Source organism: Schistosoma haematobium, chromosome 2 (genome assembly GCF_000699445.3).
Source record: "Schistosoma haematobium chromosome 2, whole genome shotgun sequence".
Classification (NCBI taxonomy): domain Eukaryota; kingdom Metazoa; phylum Platyhelminthes; class Trematoda; order Strigeidida; family Schistosomatidae; genus Schistosoma; species Schistosoma haematobium.
This window is the reverse complement of record NC_067197.1, coordinates 26,109,995-26,131,458: the sequence shown is the minus strand read 5'-3', so window position 1 is coordinate 26,131,458 and position 21,464 is coordinate 26,109,995. Positions and strand designations below refer to the sequence as shown.

At 34.0% G+C, this 21,464-nt stretch overlaps 2 protein-coding genes across 3 annotated transcripts in view; one reads left to right on the top strand and one right to left on the bottom strand.

Annotated features, from left to right (window-relative positions):
- MS3_00006581 (uncharacterized protein) overlaps window positions 1-965 on the bottom strand; it is a gene marked incomplete at its 5' end in the record, with an annotated part of 29,308 nt that extends 28,343 nt beyond the window's left edge. The window contains one exon of one of the 2 annotated variants that reach the window (XM_051214739.1): window positions 733-965. In XM_051214739.1, the coding sequence (XP_051067926.1) occupies window positions 733-925 (193 nt within the window). The remainder of the gene's footprint in view (window positions 1-732) is intronic. The other variant, XM_012942673.2, reaches the window with a different exon arrangement.
- Window positions 966-3,076: 2,111 nt separating this feature from the next.
- On the top strand, window positions 3,077-20,368 carry INPP5E (inositol polyphosphate 5-phosphatase). Its single transcript, XM_035730816.2, has 12 exons — window positions 3,077-3,203; window positions 5,090-5,406; window positions 5,451-5,583; window positions 5,621-5,718; window positions 6,731-6,855; window positions 10,290-10,403; window positions 12,223-12,324; window positions 13,468-13,635; window positions 14,988-15,103; window positions 16,417-16,553; window positions 18,000-18,046; window positions 19,813-20,368. The coding sequence occupies exons 2-12, from the start codon at window positions 5,234-5,236 to the stop codon at window positions 19,893-19,895; spliced, it is 1,296 nt and encodes a 431-aa protein (XP_035585489.1). The 5' UTR covers window positions 3,077-3,203; window positions 5,090-5,233; the 3' UTR covers window positions 19,896-20,368.
- The last annotated feature ends 1,096 nt before the right edge of the window (window positions 20,369-21,464 follow it).

Below are 21,464 nucleotides of genomic sequence, written 5' to 3'. Positions count from 1 at the left end.
ATCCGTCGACTCTTTCAAAAGAAAGTTGGATCAACTGAGAGACCACCATTGTCAGGACTAACATAGGCCATCGAGCCTTCTGTCCTTCCCAAACTGAAACTGATAAGTCCATACAGCTCTTTCGAGTTGCCTAGTAAAAAGAACGAGAACACCACGTCACGTCGTCAGTCCTAATTGGTGAAAAGAAAGTTATTCCCTAATATTCTGTCATGATTATGTCTAATATCTATGTCTAAGCTCTTTTTGGCTTCACATGCAACTTCATTAAATGTCTTTGAACTGTCCCAGAAGTCGCAATGCCCATTTACGTGATGTACGACAGAATAAAGTTTTAGTATGAAGTACAAAAAATTTATAGATTTTCCACACAGGTCTCAAGAAACAATTATATTGCAGCAAAATAATTGGTACTCAAAGCTCGAGTTCCGAACATAATGCTATGATAATTAAAATATCTACCGAGAGATGAAAAGTCGAAGGACGTCCAGGATAATAAAAAAATGCTACAAATTCGTCTTAAGCATAAAGTAAGCTTGTGCCTTACAACAGAAGCGCATAATTGCCTTGAAAATCCTCAAAATCCGGAGACTGTAATTAATTACAATCTAATTCAATTGAATTAGTTTATCAACTCGCCTGGAGTACAAAACGTTTTTGCATTTTGAAAATGAGCTTTCAACCGTCAACATGAGTCATTAAACGAGTATATTTGGGACTTGAGTATGAACTTACCAATATTAACGCCATTTACTTCTACTACGTAATCACCATCTCTAAGACCAGCCGCAAATGCAGGAGATTGTTGATCGACCTCACTTATATAGTGTCCGACCTTGCCCTTCGTCGCCTGTAGGCTAAATCCATAACCTGAATAATTTTCCCACTTCTGAAGAGTGCATAGTCTAGCATAATACTTTCTAGGCATTTTGAAAACGTCATATGACGCGCTATTGACACTGACACACACTAAAATTATTCACGATTGTTTAAAACAAAACGTCCTTCTCAAACCATAAAAACTTCACCAGACACTCGACTGCGAAGTTTTACTGATAAATAAATAACGTAACTCACGCATGAGGTGTTTTTCAACCATATATAACCAATAACAACTAACATCCAAATTTAGCACTCCATTCTAGCACTTTGTTTCAAGAGATCCAAATCAATGTGTTGAAAGTATAACCTGAGTACTCATGAATATTTAATGGACACACCGCGCTCGATTTCAGTGGTGGTAGATGCACTTATGATTTCTTATTTCATGTTTTGCAGTATGGCATATAAGGTTACATTGAAAATTACGACGACATTCATCAAAGCTGAAAAACAATATGACAAATTTATTGTATTTATGCACCGCAAAAATGATCTGCCTTTGGTGGTAACCTACACTTTGAGCTATAGTGGATTCTACCACTAGTTTTCAAGACTTTGGATTCTTTAGTGCTTTGTAATTTAATTTGACCTTTGCTGCTGGTAGTTGTCCCTAGGTTTACATTGATAAAAATTTTCATTCAGGTCTTGAGACAAAATAGTTATAGAACGAGGTTTTATTGTAAGTTCATTAGTTTTTCAAAATTCACTATAGTACAATAAGAAAATACAGTCCTTATTAAGGTAGTAAATAAATGCTTGTATTATGATTTTTCGACTTTATCAAGAGAAATTTGTTAGTTCTGAAACACCCAATCGAACTTGTCTCAGTCTCTTTATCTGTATCATCAATGAGGTGCTGTGCAGACCTTCAAAAAAATTAATAAATGCTCGGCTTACGACCTCATTGAGCTGCTTTATTAAGAAGACTTCTTCACAGACTTTTTCAAAGAAACTACACATCACAAAATAGGTGGTGCAGTACTTACCAATTATTCAGAAGTTAACAGTAGATCGCTTTTTACGTTCATCTGGTTAACACTATTTCCCTGGAAAGTAGACATTCAAAGGAACGAAGCAAGCAGAACAACCCTATTTTTGTAGCCTGAAAAGAAATATCGATGTCTCTGGCCCTAAGACGAACTAATAGTCAGGTAGGTAAGCTCACATTGCAACTGTTCATTATTGTACGTTTATTACTAAATATGACTCCTGAATCTTCATATCTGAAACCACAAAGAGAGTCATTTTTTCAATTTGTGCTCATACAAACCTCTGAAATAAACGGTCTGAATTATGGCACATCTGCTGGAATTTATTAATCATCACAGATTTAGCTATTTAACCAGACTCCTCAAATCTATTTGTTCTATTTTACCGAAAGAATTGTATGAATAGCTATATCTCTCACATAATTCAATGGCATTAAAAGTCCATTTACTTTTGTTCGTTGATTATTAACACTGAGGAAGCCATTCATTTACTTTTTAACTCAACAGCTTATTTCTGAAATTTCCATTCCTAATCTAAGACACAGGTTAAGCATCTTATTGAAGACTTTACTGAGATCTATGGAAGTTGCAACTTCTGAAATATTTTCATTTTCCTATGCAGTTGCATCTTTGCCTGGCGTGAGGGGACTAGTCATATATACAAGGCCGTTCCCATGTTCCTAAGAGATTTACGCATGTGTCATGCATCTCCTTGACTAATACAATACTCTTATAAACCAGACACAGATTTTGAGGACCAAACGTTTTGCAATTTTTCACTAAATTTGAAAGCTAGACCTTTCAAACATCGTTGTAATTCACTGGGAATTGTGTCAGACACTTAATTGAATAACCACGTCATACGCTACAAAAGATCTGGTGCCCATCCAGTGAAATCAAACGTCAGAAGTGGGGATGTTCATAGACGTATTTGTTAGTCTGTCAATATATCAAGAAGTGACTGAAATTAACTGGCTAGTTGTTGCAGGAGAAGTTGAGCACGGCGCACTCACTCGTGGCCTGGTGCGGATGCGTGACTGAAAGCCTTCAGCTAATGCGAGTCCATTAAAACCAATGTGGTGAGCATCAAATTTCGAACACTAACAAAGCTATAGACTTGGAAGGTTTATTCACATTTAGAAATCAATTAGATACAAAATGTTATCATTAACATCACATTTTGTTTCTCCCTTTCGAATTTTCGAAGTCTAGGCTACAAGAAAACGTGCACTGTACGAACTACTTACGCTTCCCACATATATCTTTGACCATCAAACTGTCAGAAGTTAATGCTTTAGTCAATAACCATTACCATTACTTACCTTCTTTTAAAGTGTAAGTGAATGCTATGAAGCAACTCTATCGTCAATTTTTTGTTCTCTTCCATGTATTTTCTCAGACTTCCCAATCAACGAACAAAGGGAAAATAAAGGCGAACAAAGGGGATATTAATAGGAAAATGCGTTGAAAGATAAAGTGGAAACGCTGTAAATTTCTGCTTTTTTCGCCTGTCCGGGGGAAATAATGCGGACTTCCCCGTTTTTGTCGCTCTGTTGCTCAAATGTCGCCGAATCATCTACTTTTCCTCCAACTCTTGTCATAACCTCAAAAATCTTCTATGTTCGCCTTTATCCCCACAAAGAACCACACTAAAACTGCAATCCACGGGATAAGTGGTATATGTTTAAATAAATTTATTGAAAAGGAAGACGTATTATCATACAACATTATAGCAGAAGCTTGAGCATCAGTCGTTATGCATTTTCACTATAATCGCCAATTCATTGTTATTTGAAAAGATCTAAAAAGGAAGAAACAGGTGATGTATTATTAATAAGGCATGTGTATTTAATCGCAAGTTCACTGAAAATCAAACACACTTTCTCAACACTTAAATAGTTTCCCATGTAAGAAAGTAAGTTCATTTTTCAAAATAACGTTTATTGAAAATATGTAGAACATAAAAAACATTTCACGGATTACTTTCTTTAGCCACGCCTGCTCGGCTATTGAGAATAAAAATAATATTGTGAATTCTGAAATGTAAAGAACGAAAGAAGTTACAAAGATATCTGAATGACATGCTTTGGCACAGTCAGATACTTGAAGCTTCACTTACGGTTATGTTCGTTAACACTGTGGTCTGTAACTACTGAGCAGTAGGGAAGTTATCACTTTAAACTAGCACATACCTGTTCTTGTTTCCTTTTATTACTCTTTATCAATTAGTCTCTGACGTCGCGATGTCGTACAGTTTCTCAAGGTCTTTTTCATTGACAGATGTTGACAAAAAGCTATTGGTTAATGCACCTGAAGTTTAAATAATAGATATAGGTTACTTCGTATGCAGCCGTAAAACCGGCATTTCTGAAGTGCTCGTTTTGAAGAAGTGCCAAGTAGCGTAAAATTACTGGCAACCTCAGGTGTCATGAGGTACGACAAAACATATCGCATTGAGGTTTTAGGATCATTATCCATTAACCTCGTTACCATGGCCATCTGTAATACGAACAAATTATAAAATTAATGTTGTTGACTTACAAATCTGTCTCTGGTTTCTTTCTGCTGCGAACCAGTGTTCAAAATCTGCAGTTCCTCTTCAGATGACAAAGGGAACTGCTGACTTGATAGTCCGCAATCGAATTGATACGGATGTTTGTGTTCACTGAACTTCGCTAGTAGCCGCTTTACATTTGTACTCAAGTTAGTAATAGCTGACGACATGTTCTGCATCATTGTATATAACCTATCAAATCTGATAAACTTCACTTGATCGTACAGGGGACTTCCCCTATATCAGTGACTAAACCAGGCTGTCCGTTTACTACTACAACATTATCAGGCTTAAATGAAGTTATTTTACTATTCTTAGATATAATTACTTGTTTATCGGAGACCTGCTTAGCGGTTATTGGGGCAGTTTTAGTTAAACAGCTAACTTGAAGCCTATCACAGAAGGACGTCTTCTCAACATAACGCCTAGCTGCTTGCTTTCCAACAGCATACCTACTACGCACAGAGTTTTTTAGTTGTCTCATGTAAGACTCGAATGGAAAGGCTGAAAACCTATCTAAAGGTCCATTTGCACGAACTTCTTCAGGAAGGTGCTGTAACAAATGCACATTGTAAATCAAGTTTTCAGACTCATAACACCATTCGTATTCCTTAAAGAACGTTTCCTAAGTCCATTGCAATTGCTACTCTCCAAACTACCTTTACAGGCAAATTACTTCCAAATTCAATCTCAACATACTAGAGGATGAGGATCAAGCATTAACAACTAGTCATTACAAATAAATGGTGTATGAATTTATCTGGAGTCTTCCAATTTGTTTATCCGTATATTTTTCATGGGTATTTAGTCGATGGATAGACAGGAATCTTCTTCGAAACCGTCTTCAAGTCTCAGGACTGAACTAGATGTTCCCTCGGCAGATACTTGTTCGACTGTTTCCTGTGGATATAACCTGCGGCCATCAGGAAGTGTATCGTCGATTGCCTCATCATTCACTGCAACTAAAAGTGAGTTGGTGACTAAGTAAGTGTGATTTCTGAGGTCGGAAGAGATTTACTGTTTGTTAGAAACTACTTAGTCGGGAGTATAGCTGGAGGTGCTGGCTCTTTATTGGGAATAAGGGAACTAAACAAGATAATTCCAGGTAGTAACATAGATATCCAAGTTGTTACGTGGAATATGTTATCCATGAAGTCTCAGGTAACAATTCAAATATTCCGCTAGGCTTACAGAAAAGTTTTATCCGGAAGATTTAAGTGATCTTTTCTTCAGTGGGTCTTCCGAGGAAGCTGCAAGCATTTATGCCATTTGTATACAAGAATGTTCTTCCGACAAGTGAGTTTTTGTATATTAAAAAAACTGAATACTTGTTCATATGGTATTTGTTGTATATTGTAATGTCTAGTCTCGGAGTCACTCGCCAAATTTCCTTTTTTATCTATCTCAGTGGTGGATTAAATAGTACCTTAATAATAACCCAATTGTACCAGCAATGATTTTGTTTCGCTTTTGTAAATACAGCATTGTTTTCTTCATTCAAGCCCAATTAGCATCGCCTGCTACTTTAAAAGGTGGTAATTAGCCGTGTCTTTTTGTTATTGGTATTGTATTTAGTATGAGATGAAGTGGTGTTCTTGTAACATTCTTAATATCCTTATAAAGTTTTAGCCACCTTTTAAAAACAGATCTTGTTCATGAATTGACCCTTCAGTTAAAAAACTACCATTTTTAAATATATGCTCTTAAAAAAGCAGTATGAACCTCAGTTCAAAATTATTTTTAAATTTTAGAGGATCATCCTGTAAGTTATGTTTGGGGTAGTAGTTTAAGAATAAATTGTAAGTGGCCACGATTTTTTATTGATACAGTAATCTAAATTCATAATTGATCCCCTGCCTTTGGTTATACTTTGTGTGAAAAACATTGTGAGGCGAAGGAATGGGTGAGTTACCTCCGAGTAGTTTATACACTATTTATGTCACCTCTTTTTCTTTAGACAGAAAACTAAGCATGTGATATTCTTTTGAAAGCATCAATAACAAGTACATCGCCTGGGCTTGCTTTTAAATTCTTTGAAACTTACTGCAGATATTACCTCGCAAAATAACAAGTTAAAGGAATGATACATGAATAAGAGTAAACAGCTTTATCTACACACTTGACTGCTTGTTGAAACTGCGTTTACAATAAAATTGTCACAGGAAATTTATCCACCATGAATGATCTAAAGGGCACTATGTTTTGCATTACAGTTAAAGGTTAAAAAATATTCATCAACTGGTCCCTCATCTCATGCTTCTTGTTCATTATAATACATTTTATCATAAATTTGCTTGATTACTTAAAGAAATGAACTTCTTGTGAGATTGCAAGCTGCTATTGGCATAAAACATGTTCTGTTTACATATGCGACCCATGGGACATTGGCTTTAGTGATATTTCTAAATCGCGATCTTATATGGTATACTTCGGGTATGTGTAACGGTGATTTTAAAATTTAGTTTTGACTATTTGGTCATTTTTATTTTATATGGGCTTTGATTTTTATGTTTTAAATTGTATCAACTGATTTCATTTAGAAATTACTATGTTTGGGAATGCATGTTCCGTAATACTAATCAAAATATGACTTGAATAATGTCTTTCTGAGTCACATTGGATCAGTTTTTATCATTAATTACATACCTTTTATATCTTAATTAGAAATAAGCCTCTGGTTTTCATAGCGATTATGGATCCAGTTTTGTCACAAAGTCATTGTTAACGAGTAAGAACTAACTGAACATAAACATTGACATCCAAGTTAAGTTACTGAAATATTTAAAATATGGAGGGAGTTCACTCAACGTATATGGCTGTTGAAGAAAAGAATATAAAGTCATGGTTTTATTGGTTATAGAATAAACTTTTAAAGAATCATTCCCTCAATCGCAATCGAGAAAAGGTTTACGTAACTTCCTAGACATAGTTTAAGTTTAAATTTGAATTTGTTGATACAATTAAAAATATGAATATAAATGGCAAAACTACGTTATCACTAGACATAAAATCTTTGTTCACTAACATCCCTCTGACTGAAACTATCGATTACATATGTGAACAATTGCTAGAAAAGAAAATAGAGATACCGATCCCAGTAAGTAAAATGAAAGAACTTCTATTGAAATGCACCATGAATATCTACTTTAAGTTTAACAATGAATTTTTCAGACAAGTAGATGGGGTGGCAATGGGATCACCTCTAGGCCCGATCCTTGCTAATATTTTTCTGACCAAACTAGAAAATGGACCGCTTAAAGAAGTCCTAAGTAAGCTTGATTATTACTGTCGATACGTAGATGACACAATAATCATATGAGACGAAAATATCGACAAACAGGAGATGTTGGACTCTTTCAATAATGTCCACCCAGCCATCAAATTCACCAGCGAAGAGGAGAAAGACAATAGTATAGCTTTTCTGGATGTCCTACTTTCTAGAAGGACAGACGGTTCAATAAAGCGAAATGTATTTAGAAAGAGTACATGGACGGGTCAGTATACCCATTTCCAAAGCTTCACACCTCTTCAATATAAAATAAATTTGGTTAAATGTCTCAACCACAGAATCAAGTTATTATGTTCTGAAGACAGTGTGGATGACGAAATAGATATACTAAAGAACACATTACGAAATAATGGTTATCCTGATAATTTCGTTAAAAAATACCACGTACAAAGTACTAAAAAAGGAGAAATTGTGACACAGTCAGTAAAAAGACCTTATATCTAAGAATAGACTTTAAAGGGGACATAGAGGGTGATATTTTAAGACGTCGACTCAAAAGATCTGTCGAAAGGACGTTTCACGCCGTCAAGCTACACATCATTTTCTCAACTAAACCAGTACTCACACAACTAGTCAAGGATAGGTTACCGAAGATGGGCTCTTCCATGTGCTCCTGTGGAGCTAGTTACATAGGCCGTACTCAGAGGGTTTTATCCTTGCGCATTCGTGAACATTTTCCAGCTTGGTTGGGAAAATGAGTTACCCAATCAATTAACAGCACCATTCTTTCTCACTTGGTAGATAGTGAACATCATATCAAAATAGAGGAAGCTTTCTCTGTTTTATATCAAGTTCCAAAATATCTACCTCACGGAGCTAGATTACGACTGCTTTACATAGCCGAAGCCATCTGGATCAACTCCAGAAGACCAAATTTATGTATCCAGAAAAAATATATCCAGCCTCTTTGTTTACCTTGGCCTGCGACTGGATCACCAAATACCTAGACTGAATATTATAAACCTCTTACCCCCTTCCTCTATTTTTATTGATTTAATTTTTTTCCTTATTATCATTATTTTTGGTTATCTCTATCTTAATCTTCACATCCATCATTCCCAATTTGTTGATCTTAATTACCTTGATAACACCCTCCTTATTACATATTATATTCACACAACAATCTTATTATTATTATTATCTCAATTGACAAGATTAAATTCTCCTACTATGCATTGAAATTTAGATGGGGGTTGGAGGTAGTCAACAGGAAACCCTGGACCCGGGTTTCGTGCTACTTGGCACTCGTCAGCAAGGTGTACCTGTAATCTTGAGGGAACTGTTGCTCCCTGGCGAATTCGATCTCGTGTCACCCAGCTTCACAATCAGAGACGTTACCACTGAGCTATCCGAGCCGTGACTAACCTCCTGTAGGACTGAGATGTAATCACAATTGACTGATCACTTTGTGGTGATCAGTGTCATGCTTGTCTAGTCCTTATTAGTGCAGATCGAATGCTATCGATCATGTTGCAATGTGGCCACCAGTCTAGGTGACTCGACGCTGCCGGCACTATGTATTCGATCTGCACTAATAAGGACTAGACAAGCATGACATTGATTACCACCCAGTGATCAATCACTTGTCTCCTACTGTGCATTTTATTCACACATAAAAAAATTTTCGGCATTTTCATTTTTGCTATAATACTATTCTCTACTTATTGTGACTGAACACTTTACTCCAAATCATCTTGACCTTTATTGAATGACCTTTCTAATTTGCAAATAATACAATTTTGAAGTATATATATATATATCGTAACAGATGCAAACGTTCACCATTTTTAACACATAACATTGTCAAATTCATTAATACATGCCTTACTTTTGGCCTTTGTAAATTATTATAATTATGGACTTAAAACTGTAGAGCCTGATGATGAAGTTATTGAAAACAATTGTTCGCTCAAATATTCTTCTTTTTTGAATAATTTAAATGAGATCCTGAATTTTATTATTTCATCCAGAAATCGTTTATTTTGCAAATACATTTTGCATATACTCAAAGTAATAATGATAATATTAATCGAATTAAATAAGCGTAAGTTATGGAGAGATAGGTGACAACATAATGTTTACATCAGTCGAATCGAGTAATCTTGATGGATAACAGCTCTAATATTTTCAAGACTTCGCGTCTGACTGCTATTGGTAGATTGCTATTCATGTGGTAGACTGTTAAAAACAAACTATCCAGTTCGGTTGTACAGCCGTTTTTAAAGTAACCTTCAGTGTAAAAATTAAATAAATCGCATCTAAACAGACAATGCACATAATCCTTATCCGAAATTACTATGGTCTTTATTAATATTTATTCCCATTCAAGCTGCATAAAACCAAAATAATGGGAAAACCCTTTTTATATTGATTCCAATATTCAGTTTTAGTATTTATCTAATGTATAAGGCTTTCACAAGCAAACTTATGAACACAATGATGACAAATTACATATTTAACACTCAACAACCTTTTTCAAGCTGTCGTGAAGTTTGTAACTGTGTTTTAAACATTTTTTAAACCCCTAAATATTCAACAAAACCCATATAATTATATGGATTTTTATCTTATGTTGTAGTGCCTCAGTCAGTTGGAGTCACAACTTCAGCTGCCGTACGAACTAAAGGAGCTGTAGCTATTTGCTTTATACTTTTTGGTACATCGATTTTATTCCTCTCAGCTCATTTTAAAGGTAAACCATCAAATATTTTTAAGGAATTAAAAATGATTACTTGTAAAATTTCAGTAACTTTATCTACATATATCTAGTTAACGAAGTAAATATACTTCATATCCTGAGGACCAGTTATAACAATTTCTCTATATAGTATTGTGGGGATTGTCTTGTTTGACATCAGTATCATTTACTTTATTTGATAAGTCATATAACAACGCATAGATGAGAAAATATGTAGAGCGAAAGTTATTTAAATTACTGTTCCTAGTTGAACAAAACAATAAGCACAAGAACCGCGATTGAGAATCTGATAAAATTATTAACATATTATCTGATGAATCCATTGAATACGAGTTTTCTTATACTTGGGTCGGTTTTTGGTCTAAGTGACTAAGTTATCACTTGCCTTGCTAGCTCTGGAATGTTAATTAATGAGCCATTCATGATGACCCGAGATAAAAGCATGAGTGATGTATGTAACTTGTTGATGAGAACACATTGGTTCACTAGTTCTTGTTTGTGCAACTGCATCATAATCTATAACTTAAAGTCAGGTAACCCACCATTTTACACATTTTTGATGAGTGAAGAAATAATTTGCCATCATTATATTATCCGTTTCTATTGACTGGAAATGAGTAGCAGATGCCCAATTAAAAATTATCGGATACTAAAACAGGAATGTATGTCTTGTGGTTAAGGCTACTACTACTACTACTACTACTCTGTCATTCGTGTTGATATTTTCATATCGCTGTGCATATGTGGTATAGAAACTTGAACTGATGAACCTTTGTTACCAGTTTACATTCTGTATGCTTGATTGTATACACTTTGAGTAATTATCTGATGCTTTTTTGTGACAACCAAACTAACGAGGTGAAACCGATATCAGAATACAGAAAGGTGTTCAGGAGGGTTTACCAATTTTAGTGAAAGATTTTACTCAAAAGTGAATAAAAGTCATATATAAAGTAACTACATGTATGTTATTTGATCAAACGATTGTTTTATCGTAGAATGATCATCAAATTCTAGTAAAATTCTCAGTCAGTCACTACAAAATAGATCGCTTGAAGTTCTAGTACACAGCTGAAACATGTGAAGTCAACCAGTTCGACGGTGAACATCAGCAGCCATGGATATTTAGTAGTGAATTCTTCGTACCACGTACCCTATACAACAAATCCCTGCTTTATGCTTCCACTGCGTCGAACTTTTTTGACGTATTTATCTAACAGTAATACAAGTTGAAGACTACAAACCGAAATTGAACGTTTAATTTCAATACAACACTACAAAACACTGTTTTCACTACAAGACATAAATGGATTTGTTTTGCCTCTGTGAATTAAGATACAACGTTAATTCATCACTGCATTCTATTTACTATATCGTATAATGCTGTGTGTTGGATTTAGTTTGACGTCTATTATAATTTTTAGGCGGCACAATTCAAAATACCACAGAAATAAAAAAAAGATGAAAGTATTTTAAAATAATGTTTTTACGCCTTTCAGTCATGAATCTTCATTTTACATCAGGGTGAAATTCAATAACGTCAGTAAAAATATAGGGAATTTTGCGCTAAACGGTTCCGTTAAAGTACCAAACATTTACCGCAGATTGAGTTGTGATCAAAGTTCGCCAGTATAGTGCTATAACGAATTTCTTGTCGTTCTTAATTCTCTATGAAAACTGAAACATTTCATAACACCGCCTAGTCAAACTTAATTAATAAAAATCTTGTAATTGTTTATACACTTCATCATAATTATGAAGTTTGATTTAATAAAATTTCAATTAACCGGCATTTATTTCATTTCGATTTTAGCTAACCATACAAATTTTGAACGGAGAGTTCAAGATTATTTACAAGTAGTGAATAATATTAATCTACCAAAAGTTGGTTTTAACAAAGGATATAAATACGAAGGTGTGTTACAATTCGTAGAAAATAATTCCTGATAAATTTGTTTTAAACATTTAAACATTTTTATAAAATACCAGTAGAATCTGTCTTAATGATGTCGTGAAAGTTCTCATCCATGTACTACATTCCTCATAGTTGAATGTTATGACGTCTTTTATCTTCTAAGATGCTGAATTCATCAGTTCGACACACTGAATCAATTTTCAAGACTCAATTTTAATTTTGCGTTATTTTTAAAGGTCAAAATTTCCTACTGATCAGATCAAAGGTTGAATATATTCAGGAGAAGCTTATCGGACAGAGTTATTAAGCAAGGTAGCTTTTAGTTCTCCGTATATTTTCATGAAATTTTGTTTAAAAACTGATGTCAGCTTGACAAACCTTGAAAAACAAGGTGATGCACAAATATTTTTTCCAACCGAGAAGTGTAAGCATCAGGGCAAATAATCTGATTAATCTTATTAGTTCTCTAGATGTCATCAGTTAGTAATGAGATCGCATTTAAATGACACAAAACTACATACAAGTAAACAAACAACGCATAAATCAGATTTTGAAAACTGAAACACAAGCAAATACAAAGAAGTAGAGACTTACTCCTCAATTAATAACCACAAAGGCATTTAGAATCTCATAGTCAATAATATTTTAAGAAGAGCATATAGGGAAATTGATATCTATATTCATAAATGCATAAGCATTATACAAATAATGTCGTTTATAAAAGAAATATTCTTTTAGTCCAGCAGTGTATGATTGTTTTAATGACGAGAATAATATATGCTATTGATTTTCACCAAATATTAAAATAACTTAACTAAAGCACATGATGATCAAGGTCGAGCTAGAATGGATCACTTTTTAGAGAGCTTAACCGATAACTCCGAAACAAGTTACACTTGATGTTGTCAAATCAAATAATTCACTTTATAAAAATGTTTAGAAACCGCATTTGATAGACCTAACAAAATAGAACAAAGTTATTGGTCTAAGTGATCAGAACTCCCAACAATATAGTTTAAGGATAGCTGGGAAATAAACAACTATGCTCTTGAATTTTTATATTATGAATTACTTTGAAATACCAATAAACATATTTCATTTTTACTTTAAACACTAATAATTCTTTGTTAAAAACGTTTATAGAATCCAACCCATTGGATCGGTTCGATGTTGTCTTCTGGGCAGGAGATTTAAATTTTCGAATACAACGACCAAGACATATTGTCGAAAACATAATTAAAGGAAAATATAAGCATAGAACATTTGAAGAACTTTTGTCGGTTGATGAATTACTCAATGCACAGTCACAAGGTAAACATTGAATATTTTCAAAAACACTTACTACACAGTAAGCATGTGATCTTCTTAAGAAAAAGACATAGTTATGGATCACGTATCTTAGTTACATGACCCTATTCATTAATCCTCAATAGGATTAGAGTAGCATGCATCGTTATATTCCACAAAATATGCGTATATCATAACTTTATAAACAAATATGTGGGCTTTGTTGATATATCTGTTTATTTATATCTTGAAGCACATATTCAGTTATATGCTGTAGCGTTACACAACTCGAAATGTATACGGAATATAAGTTATCGAATTTAAAATAGACCAGTTACGTTTTCATCGATTCCAAAATACTTGAGAAACACTCCTGACAGCCGTAATCATATACTTATAGTGTTTTGAACGCAGTAACATGGAAGAGTACTTGAAATGACAGAAATCCATCTAACGTCACTTCGCGACTAAAGGTCTTCTTAAAGCTGAACAAATCTTTAAAGACTGATCCATTAATTTGCAGCCAAACGGGTTTATTAATTTATTCCCTGAGGTTGCTATGACAGCCTTTAACCTGTAAAGTTCGCCAAGCTGAATAGAAGAGAAATAACCACTAGTGATACTAGATGATGACAACTGACTGCTTAAAAATTATGAATTACTGATTTCTTACCTAATCGCTAAATGATATCTTGACGATTGAGAGATACTAAGTATTTTTCAGGTTTAATCTCATGTAGAACCGTTATTGGTAACTGTCAATTAGCAAGAAACTGTTCTTTAACAAGCTAACCTTAAGTAGTTCCCCATATATTGTGTATTTATCAATAAAACTAATTTTTCCCTAATTCGAATGGATAAATTTTCTGTTCTTCTTGGTAATCAATCCAAATAATTGTTTTGTTTCATATTGATTTATTCTACACTCCTACTAATCTTAAAAACCTATAGGTCAACCAATATAAATAATACAAATGGAATATCTGAATATTATAAAACTGAAAGATTCTACAGAAAACTTACTGACAGTTAAGATGTTTACACTTGATTTAAATAAATTATCAAACGATAGACTGAGCCCTACGAATCTTTAACGGAACTAAATTCCAATTGAATCTTGAGAGCAGATCTGTATAATTTTAGTCTGAACACAAATGTTAGCTAAATTAATAAATTCCAACTTAACAAGTGTATATACCTCAAGGTGATAGTAATAATAATAATCTCATTCTAAACCTTATCTTATATCTTCCAGAGAAATGGACGTACGACTTCAAGATTATAAAAAACACTAGTATGTTTATTTTCAGTAAATTATCCTGGTTTATAGGATAAATGAAAATTCAGTTTCAAATACGTGTTTTGTTTCTTAAAAGGTATCATCTTTCAGAATTTTGACGAAGGCCGTATTCGCTTCCCTCCAACTTACAAATTTGATCTCAATTCAGATGCTTACGATTCATCAGAAAAACAACGCGTTCCATCATATACAGTAAGTAATGGCGATTTCTTTTCATTATCGTTACATTCGGGCTGAATAAATCAGTAATAATTTTATTTAAAATCAAATATCGAGTTTACCATACTTAAAATCAGGACTACTGAAGGAAACAAGCAATATAAAAAGTGGTGAAAATAATAATAACAATCATAGTGTGACCACAAGCCACTGAGGAGAGGAATGTTTATTTAGGTAAATTACAGGATGTTTATGCAATATTTACACTTCGTCTTTGAACATTCATTTGCATCTTATATGTTCTGCAATCCAAGTCACTTCTAGACTGTTTTCTTACACTTCTGTTCTCCGAAGTATTCTGCATATTCCGTGCTTTTATACCTCCTGGAGCTCTTATCTTCGGCCGTCGACGATAGCAACTTCCGAGCGACGTCCCGATACATACTGGTTATAAGCAATCTTCTAAGTAGCTTTCACCACAATAGTAAAACACTAAACACGAGAACCTTAGTTCACGAATCTAAAAGTCTGGCGATTAACAATGTGGATTGCCAGGTTCATGACTGAAACGAATACATAGGCTAAGTTCACCTGTGTTTGTGAGATTATTTCAGTCGTCCATTCCCACCAACCACGGACTATGGTTGCCTTAACAACAAGAATTAAGTTCATATCTCATTTCGCAGCTTAGAGTAAAGGTCAAAAATGTCACAGCTTAAGCCCATATCTTTGTCTGGTTACCCTCAATATTTATATAAATTACGCCCGTTTGCATGGTGGATTAATGGGAGAAATTGTTCACTAGTGCTAAAATATTTCCTAAGCAACTTAAATAATTAGTATTAATCAAGCAGTTACAGTATGGCAAATCAGAAAGCATTTACCATCTCATGCTGTTCGTTGTTTCGAAATAAATTGCACATTTAGATTTAAAGTTATGTCACTGACATCAGAGAGGAAAAGAACTTGATCGGGCAAGTTAAGTGTGGTTGTAAATGTACATCACTCCAAGTTTTTATTCGATTCAATATGACTAAGTAAGACTGAATAGTTTAGAACTACGATAATGAAATAATAGTATTAGTATTAATCAATTTTCAGTGATTCTTCCGTTTAATTCAGATCATGACGAAAAGTATACGTAAATTTATTATCGTAGCATTTTTAAACTTTACTATAATTTGATAATACTTTGCTGATCTAAAAACCTCACTATATATATGATAATAAACTCACTGTTTATTCATTATAAATGTTTGACAAAATTATTTCGCTGTACATTTTTCTTGTTTATTTCCGGTCATTACGTCTTCTTACATTTTCTCTTGTGTTTATTCAACATATAGGACAGAATATTGTTCATGTCAAAAAAGAAAGACAATTTGATCTGCTTAGATTACAACAGTATTAATACAATCCGTTCATCGGATCATAGACCTGTGTTCGCACTATTCAGTTTAGTTTTAAGACCTGGATCTGATAAGTAAGTTTTTGAGGAAAAAGTTGTAACTAGATAACAACCTATGTATCAACTTTTACCTGAGCTATTAAAGTTTGATTTTACAGTTCGTATCGGTATCAATAAGCATAAATGTACAAAGACGTTAAATTCATGACTTTCGAATAAACATAGAAAATTCCAATAAAGTTCTGATCAGAGAGAAAATTCTGAATAAATATAATGAAGTGTACTGTGATAGGCTATATATATGCAGACATGTAGTTGAATATCAGTACATTAATCTCTCACTTACCATCTACGTCATTCACAGTTCCAATACACAAAGTAATATCTTCTCCTTAACTAGAAGACAATACTTAACAATCTACTTGAAATTATACGGCGCTAGAGGAAAATATCTGATCAATCATCTTCACTCGAAACTTAAATGATTCATATAATTTTAAGACATGTTTTCAAAGTACGTCTCAGTATTATCCATTTTTAGTGATGGATTTATCAATAAAAACTATAGACAACTTAACTTTAGCCATGGTTGACTTAGCTGTACAAAACTGGAAACTCCTATCGTTCGGGAACTCCGGCTATGAGATGTGGCGTTTTCACTAAAGTAACTTAAAAGACAGAAACCAACTAGATAAGTAAGGCTAACAGAAAAAAATAGCTAATATTAGTTTATGGAGTTAATTTTAGTAGTAAAACTGTGTATGTAATCAAAGACTAGGTTTCTGGAGATCTAAGAGCTGATTTTCGACCTGGCACTCCGTTGTTAAAAATACACGCGGAAAATATACACACAATTTAAATTGTTCGTTTTATACTACAGACGCTTGCCATATAACCGAAATCGGTAGTTCTCGAAATAGCCTTTGCTTTTCCGTCATTGTATATTGCTTTTTTATGGACAGTAATATTTGTGTTTCAAAAGACCAGCCTTCCTCTTTGTATCGTAAACGTATTGCCAGTGCCTGACTTGTTTTTGTTCAGTATATCTTTACTTCTTGATAGACTGATACAAATTTAATAATTAGCTTGATATTCAGCCTATGAAATGCGGAATACATCAAAAGAATATTTACGACCCAATGATTATAGGATATTATTTGACCACGCGATAACTACTCACAGCCGACAATCTCCAACAATGACAATTCACTATCAATTATCGGACGGACGATTGTATTGTACTGAATGAAACAATAATTAAACCGCATTGTTATGATGGGTGATTGAACCTAAAATTGAAGGCCACAAATCCCTCACTTAGTTTACGAGAAACGGAAAGTACAAAGAGACACTTCCCTAATAAACATATACTCACAACATAATCCGATTCGTTTTAAACTATAAGCAGTGTATATAATACATATCATTCCTGATTTTTGATCAAATGTTAGCAAGTTTTTTATAAATTATTCTTGGTTGTTACTCTAACAGAATCATTAACCGATAAACTTTTTTTCACAGCATTGCGTTAGCAGCTGGTGCATTTAATAGAGAGATATACATAGCAGGTATGTTGAAGAAAGCTTAAATAAATTTAAGTATAAAATCAAATTTTGTATGTGACAATGAATCCTATGGACCCAATCCACTGACTAACCTATTGTTGTTATTATTATTTATTTATTATTTATTATTAAAAGCTTTATTCAACATAATATTTTTGGTACAACATAGAATTCTCAGCATAAAGTATTTCAACAAGTTTCCTTTTCTTATACATTGATCGATTGTGACGATAAATTCTGAATGATGACCATTTAGATGTTAGGAGTCCGGTAATCCACATTTGATTAATGTTCATTCGTTTCAATGCATATTGCCAGCCACCATGATGTCGCTGATTGTACCTTTTTGTATCCCGTATAGCGAAAGGTTGTAAACTTTTCATAAACGCGCTTGAATAGATTGTGCACACAATAGACATAATGATGTGCTAAAACGAACAGCAAAACAGATAACTTGATGAAATATCTAGATCGGAGGAACAGGTAGCCCAGATATTCAAGCAGGCCGCCAAGTCACACTCGGAACTCTTACCATGCTACTGGATAAGTTGAATTTTAGTAGATGCAAGTGACTTTACGATGCATTTAAAATCAATCTTTTGCCATCAAAGCATATATGCTCGCACTATTGTTTGACATTCGTGAAAGAGAGATTATCTGTAAGTAAAACTGCTAATTTCAGTTTCAAACAACGCCTAAACTTGGCTGACTGTTAAACATGGTTAACTGTCTCTTTTGGACTTCATGAAAATGGATATCAATCCCTTTTCCACTTCTTTCGAAGTGATACGATCATATTACTTCAAATCTAGACAAAATGTGCAGATTTTTTCCATACTCTTACCATTTTCCGAATCTTAGACACTTGTTTTTTAGCTTGCACTAATTTTTTCGCCGAATTTCTTTCTGTTGTGACGAATAACTGCCAACTGGAACCAATTGTCGAACACAGCGCCCGTATACTAAAAATAATATCGCGTAGTGGTTTGATGGTTACAAAGTTCATGTTTCAACCACAAAGTTACAAGCTTGTATGCCACTACAAATACAACTGGCTCTCATTAACGCTCACAAATTCAGTATGACTTGAAGCCTAGAACCAAAACATGTATTTGGTAGATGAGTCACATTACTACGGATAAGAAATAGAATTGGTGCTTCAGTGAACAACTATATATATCTTTCTTTAGTCTCAGTAACATCCTGCATTATCAGTGATCAAGACAAGGACGATAGAGACTAAGGAATAATAAAATGTACAACAATAAACTCGATAATAAACGAGAAAATAAGGAAATTAAATTCATACTACTCGTATATCTCAGTAGTTAGCCACTTGTATCACAACTCATATCTTTACCTTAGTTGAAAAGTCTGTGAGAAATACAGTAATAAATATTAAAAATATTTTACTGACGAATTTCATGATAATAACCTAATATTGAATGCAAAACTCTTAGTTTTATTATATGAATGACGTCCACAGAAATCTCAGTTACGTCTTATAACTGATTATTTGAACTAAACAAAGTAATACAGTGCAATATATATTGCCGAAAATGAGATTATTTCCAGAATGGTAAACGCCCAATTAAGTTTTGTCCCTGATAAAAAAGTGATATAAAAATTGAACATACTAGCCCTTATTTTCGGATATATAATTTGACTAGGGTGTAACTATATTAACAGTAGTTAGAGAATAATTCCTTGATACTATTTACCTGTTTCAATTTATCATATATATTCGAATTGTGGATTTGTTTTACTAGGCAATCAACGTCGTGCTCTACGTTTAGATAAATTAAAATCAAGAAAAAGTACAATTCATGCTAGAGTTTGTACTATTCAGTGAGATTTTCATAACCACAAAAATGGATAAGAATGCAAATAAATTACATTTGAAACAATTATTTAATGTACAACCTACCAATTTTCTATTCAAATAAATTATTTTTTAAACCTTAGTTTTTTTAGTCATTTCAATTGTCGTATAGGAAGATATGAAACTATAACTAGCCTTGGATAGGGTTCTAGATGATAAATTCAATCTTTCAGCATACAAACAGTGAAGAATATTATCATTTAGTTAATTATGTGACTAAAAGATGACTAAATAGTATTTGCGAAAAACTAATCGAAATTACGTCGTTGTGTCAACGCGTTTCATGACACTCTTACCTTCTTACTTACTTACTTACGCCTGTTACTCCTAATGGAACATTGGCCGCCGATCAGCATTCTCCAACCCACTCTGTCCTGGGCCTTCTTTTCTAGTTCCATCCAATTCTTGTTCATTTTTCTCATGTCTATCTCCATTTCCCGGCATAATGTGTTCTTTGGTCTTCCTCTTCACCCCCAATGGCCTTGAGGATTCCATATGAGGGTTTGCATTGTGACACACTTGGGTGCTTTCCTCAATATGTGTCCTATCCACTTCCAGCGCTTCTTCCTAATTTATTCCTCCTCTGTGATCTGGTTTGCTCTCTCCCACAGTACGTTGTTGCTAATAGTGTCCGGCCAACGGATCCGAAGTATTTTGCGTAGACAACTGTTAATAAACACCTGTATTTTCTGGATGATGGCTTTCGTTGTTCTCCAGGTTTCTGCCCCATACAGTAGAACTGTCCTGACATTTGTATTGAAAATTGTGACTTTGGTGTTGGTTGACAGTTGTTTTGAGTTCCAGATGTTCTTCAGTTGTAGATATGATGCTCTTGTTTTGCCGATCCGCGCCTTCACATCTGCATCAGATCCACCCTGTTCATCAATGATGCTGCCCAAATATGTAAAGGATTTTACATCTTCCAAATCGTCTCCGTCAATTTTGATTGGATTGGTGCATGCTGTGTTGTATCGGAGAACCTTGCTTTTCCCTTTGTGTATATTGAGACCTACTGCTGCTGAGGCTACTGTTACACTATTCGTCTTCTTCTGCATTTGTTGTTGCGTTTGGGATAGAAGGGACAGATCATCTGCGAAGTCTAGATCGTCTAACTGCATCCTGTTTGTCCACTACATCCCCTGCTTCCCTTCAGATGTTGATGTCTTCATGATCCAGTCGATCACCAGGAGAAAAAGAACTCTTACCTTCAACTTGTATAAAACATGAAATATATTTAACACATAAGTAGATGACGAAATATAAGAGATAAACGGCCCTGGCTTGTGCGATAAATGTAAATCTAGGCGACGCATAACTATACCCTAAAGAGGACGCAAACTATGGATAATCGGCGTTGTGATAAGACTAATTTTAAAACTTTGTGATTAGGATTCAGTTTCCCAGACTAGGTTTACTAAGGAATGGGTTGTCTCTTGCTTATCTTACATTTTGAACCAGGATTTATATGAACAGTTTGAATCCAGACCTACATTATTTTAAACATCCTAAGTAACTTACATTTGGTTTCATAAATGTTGT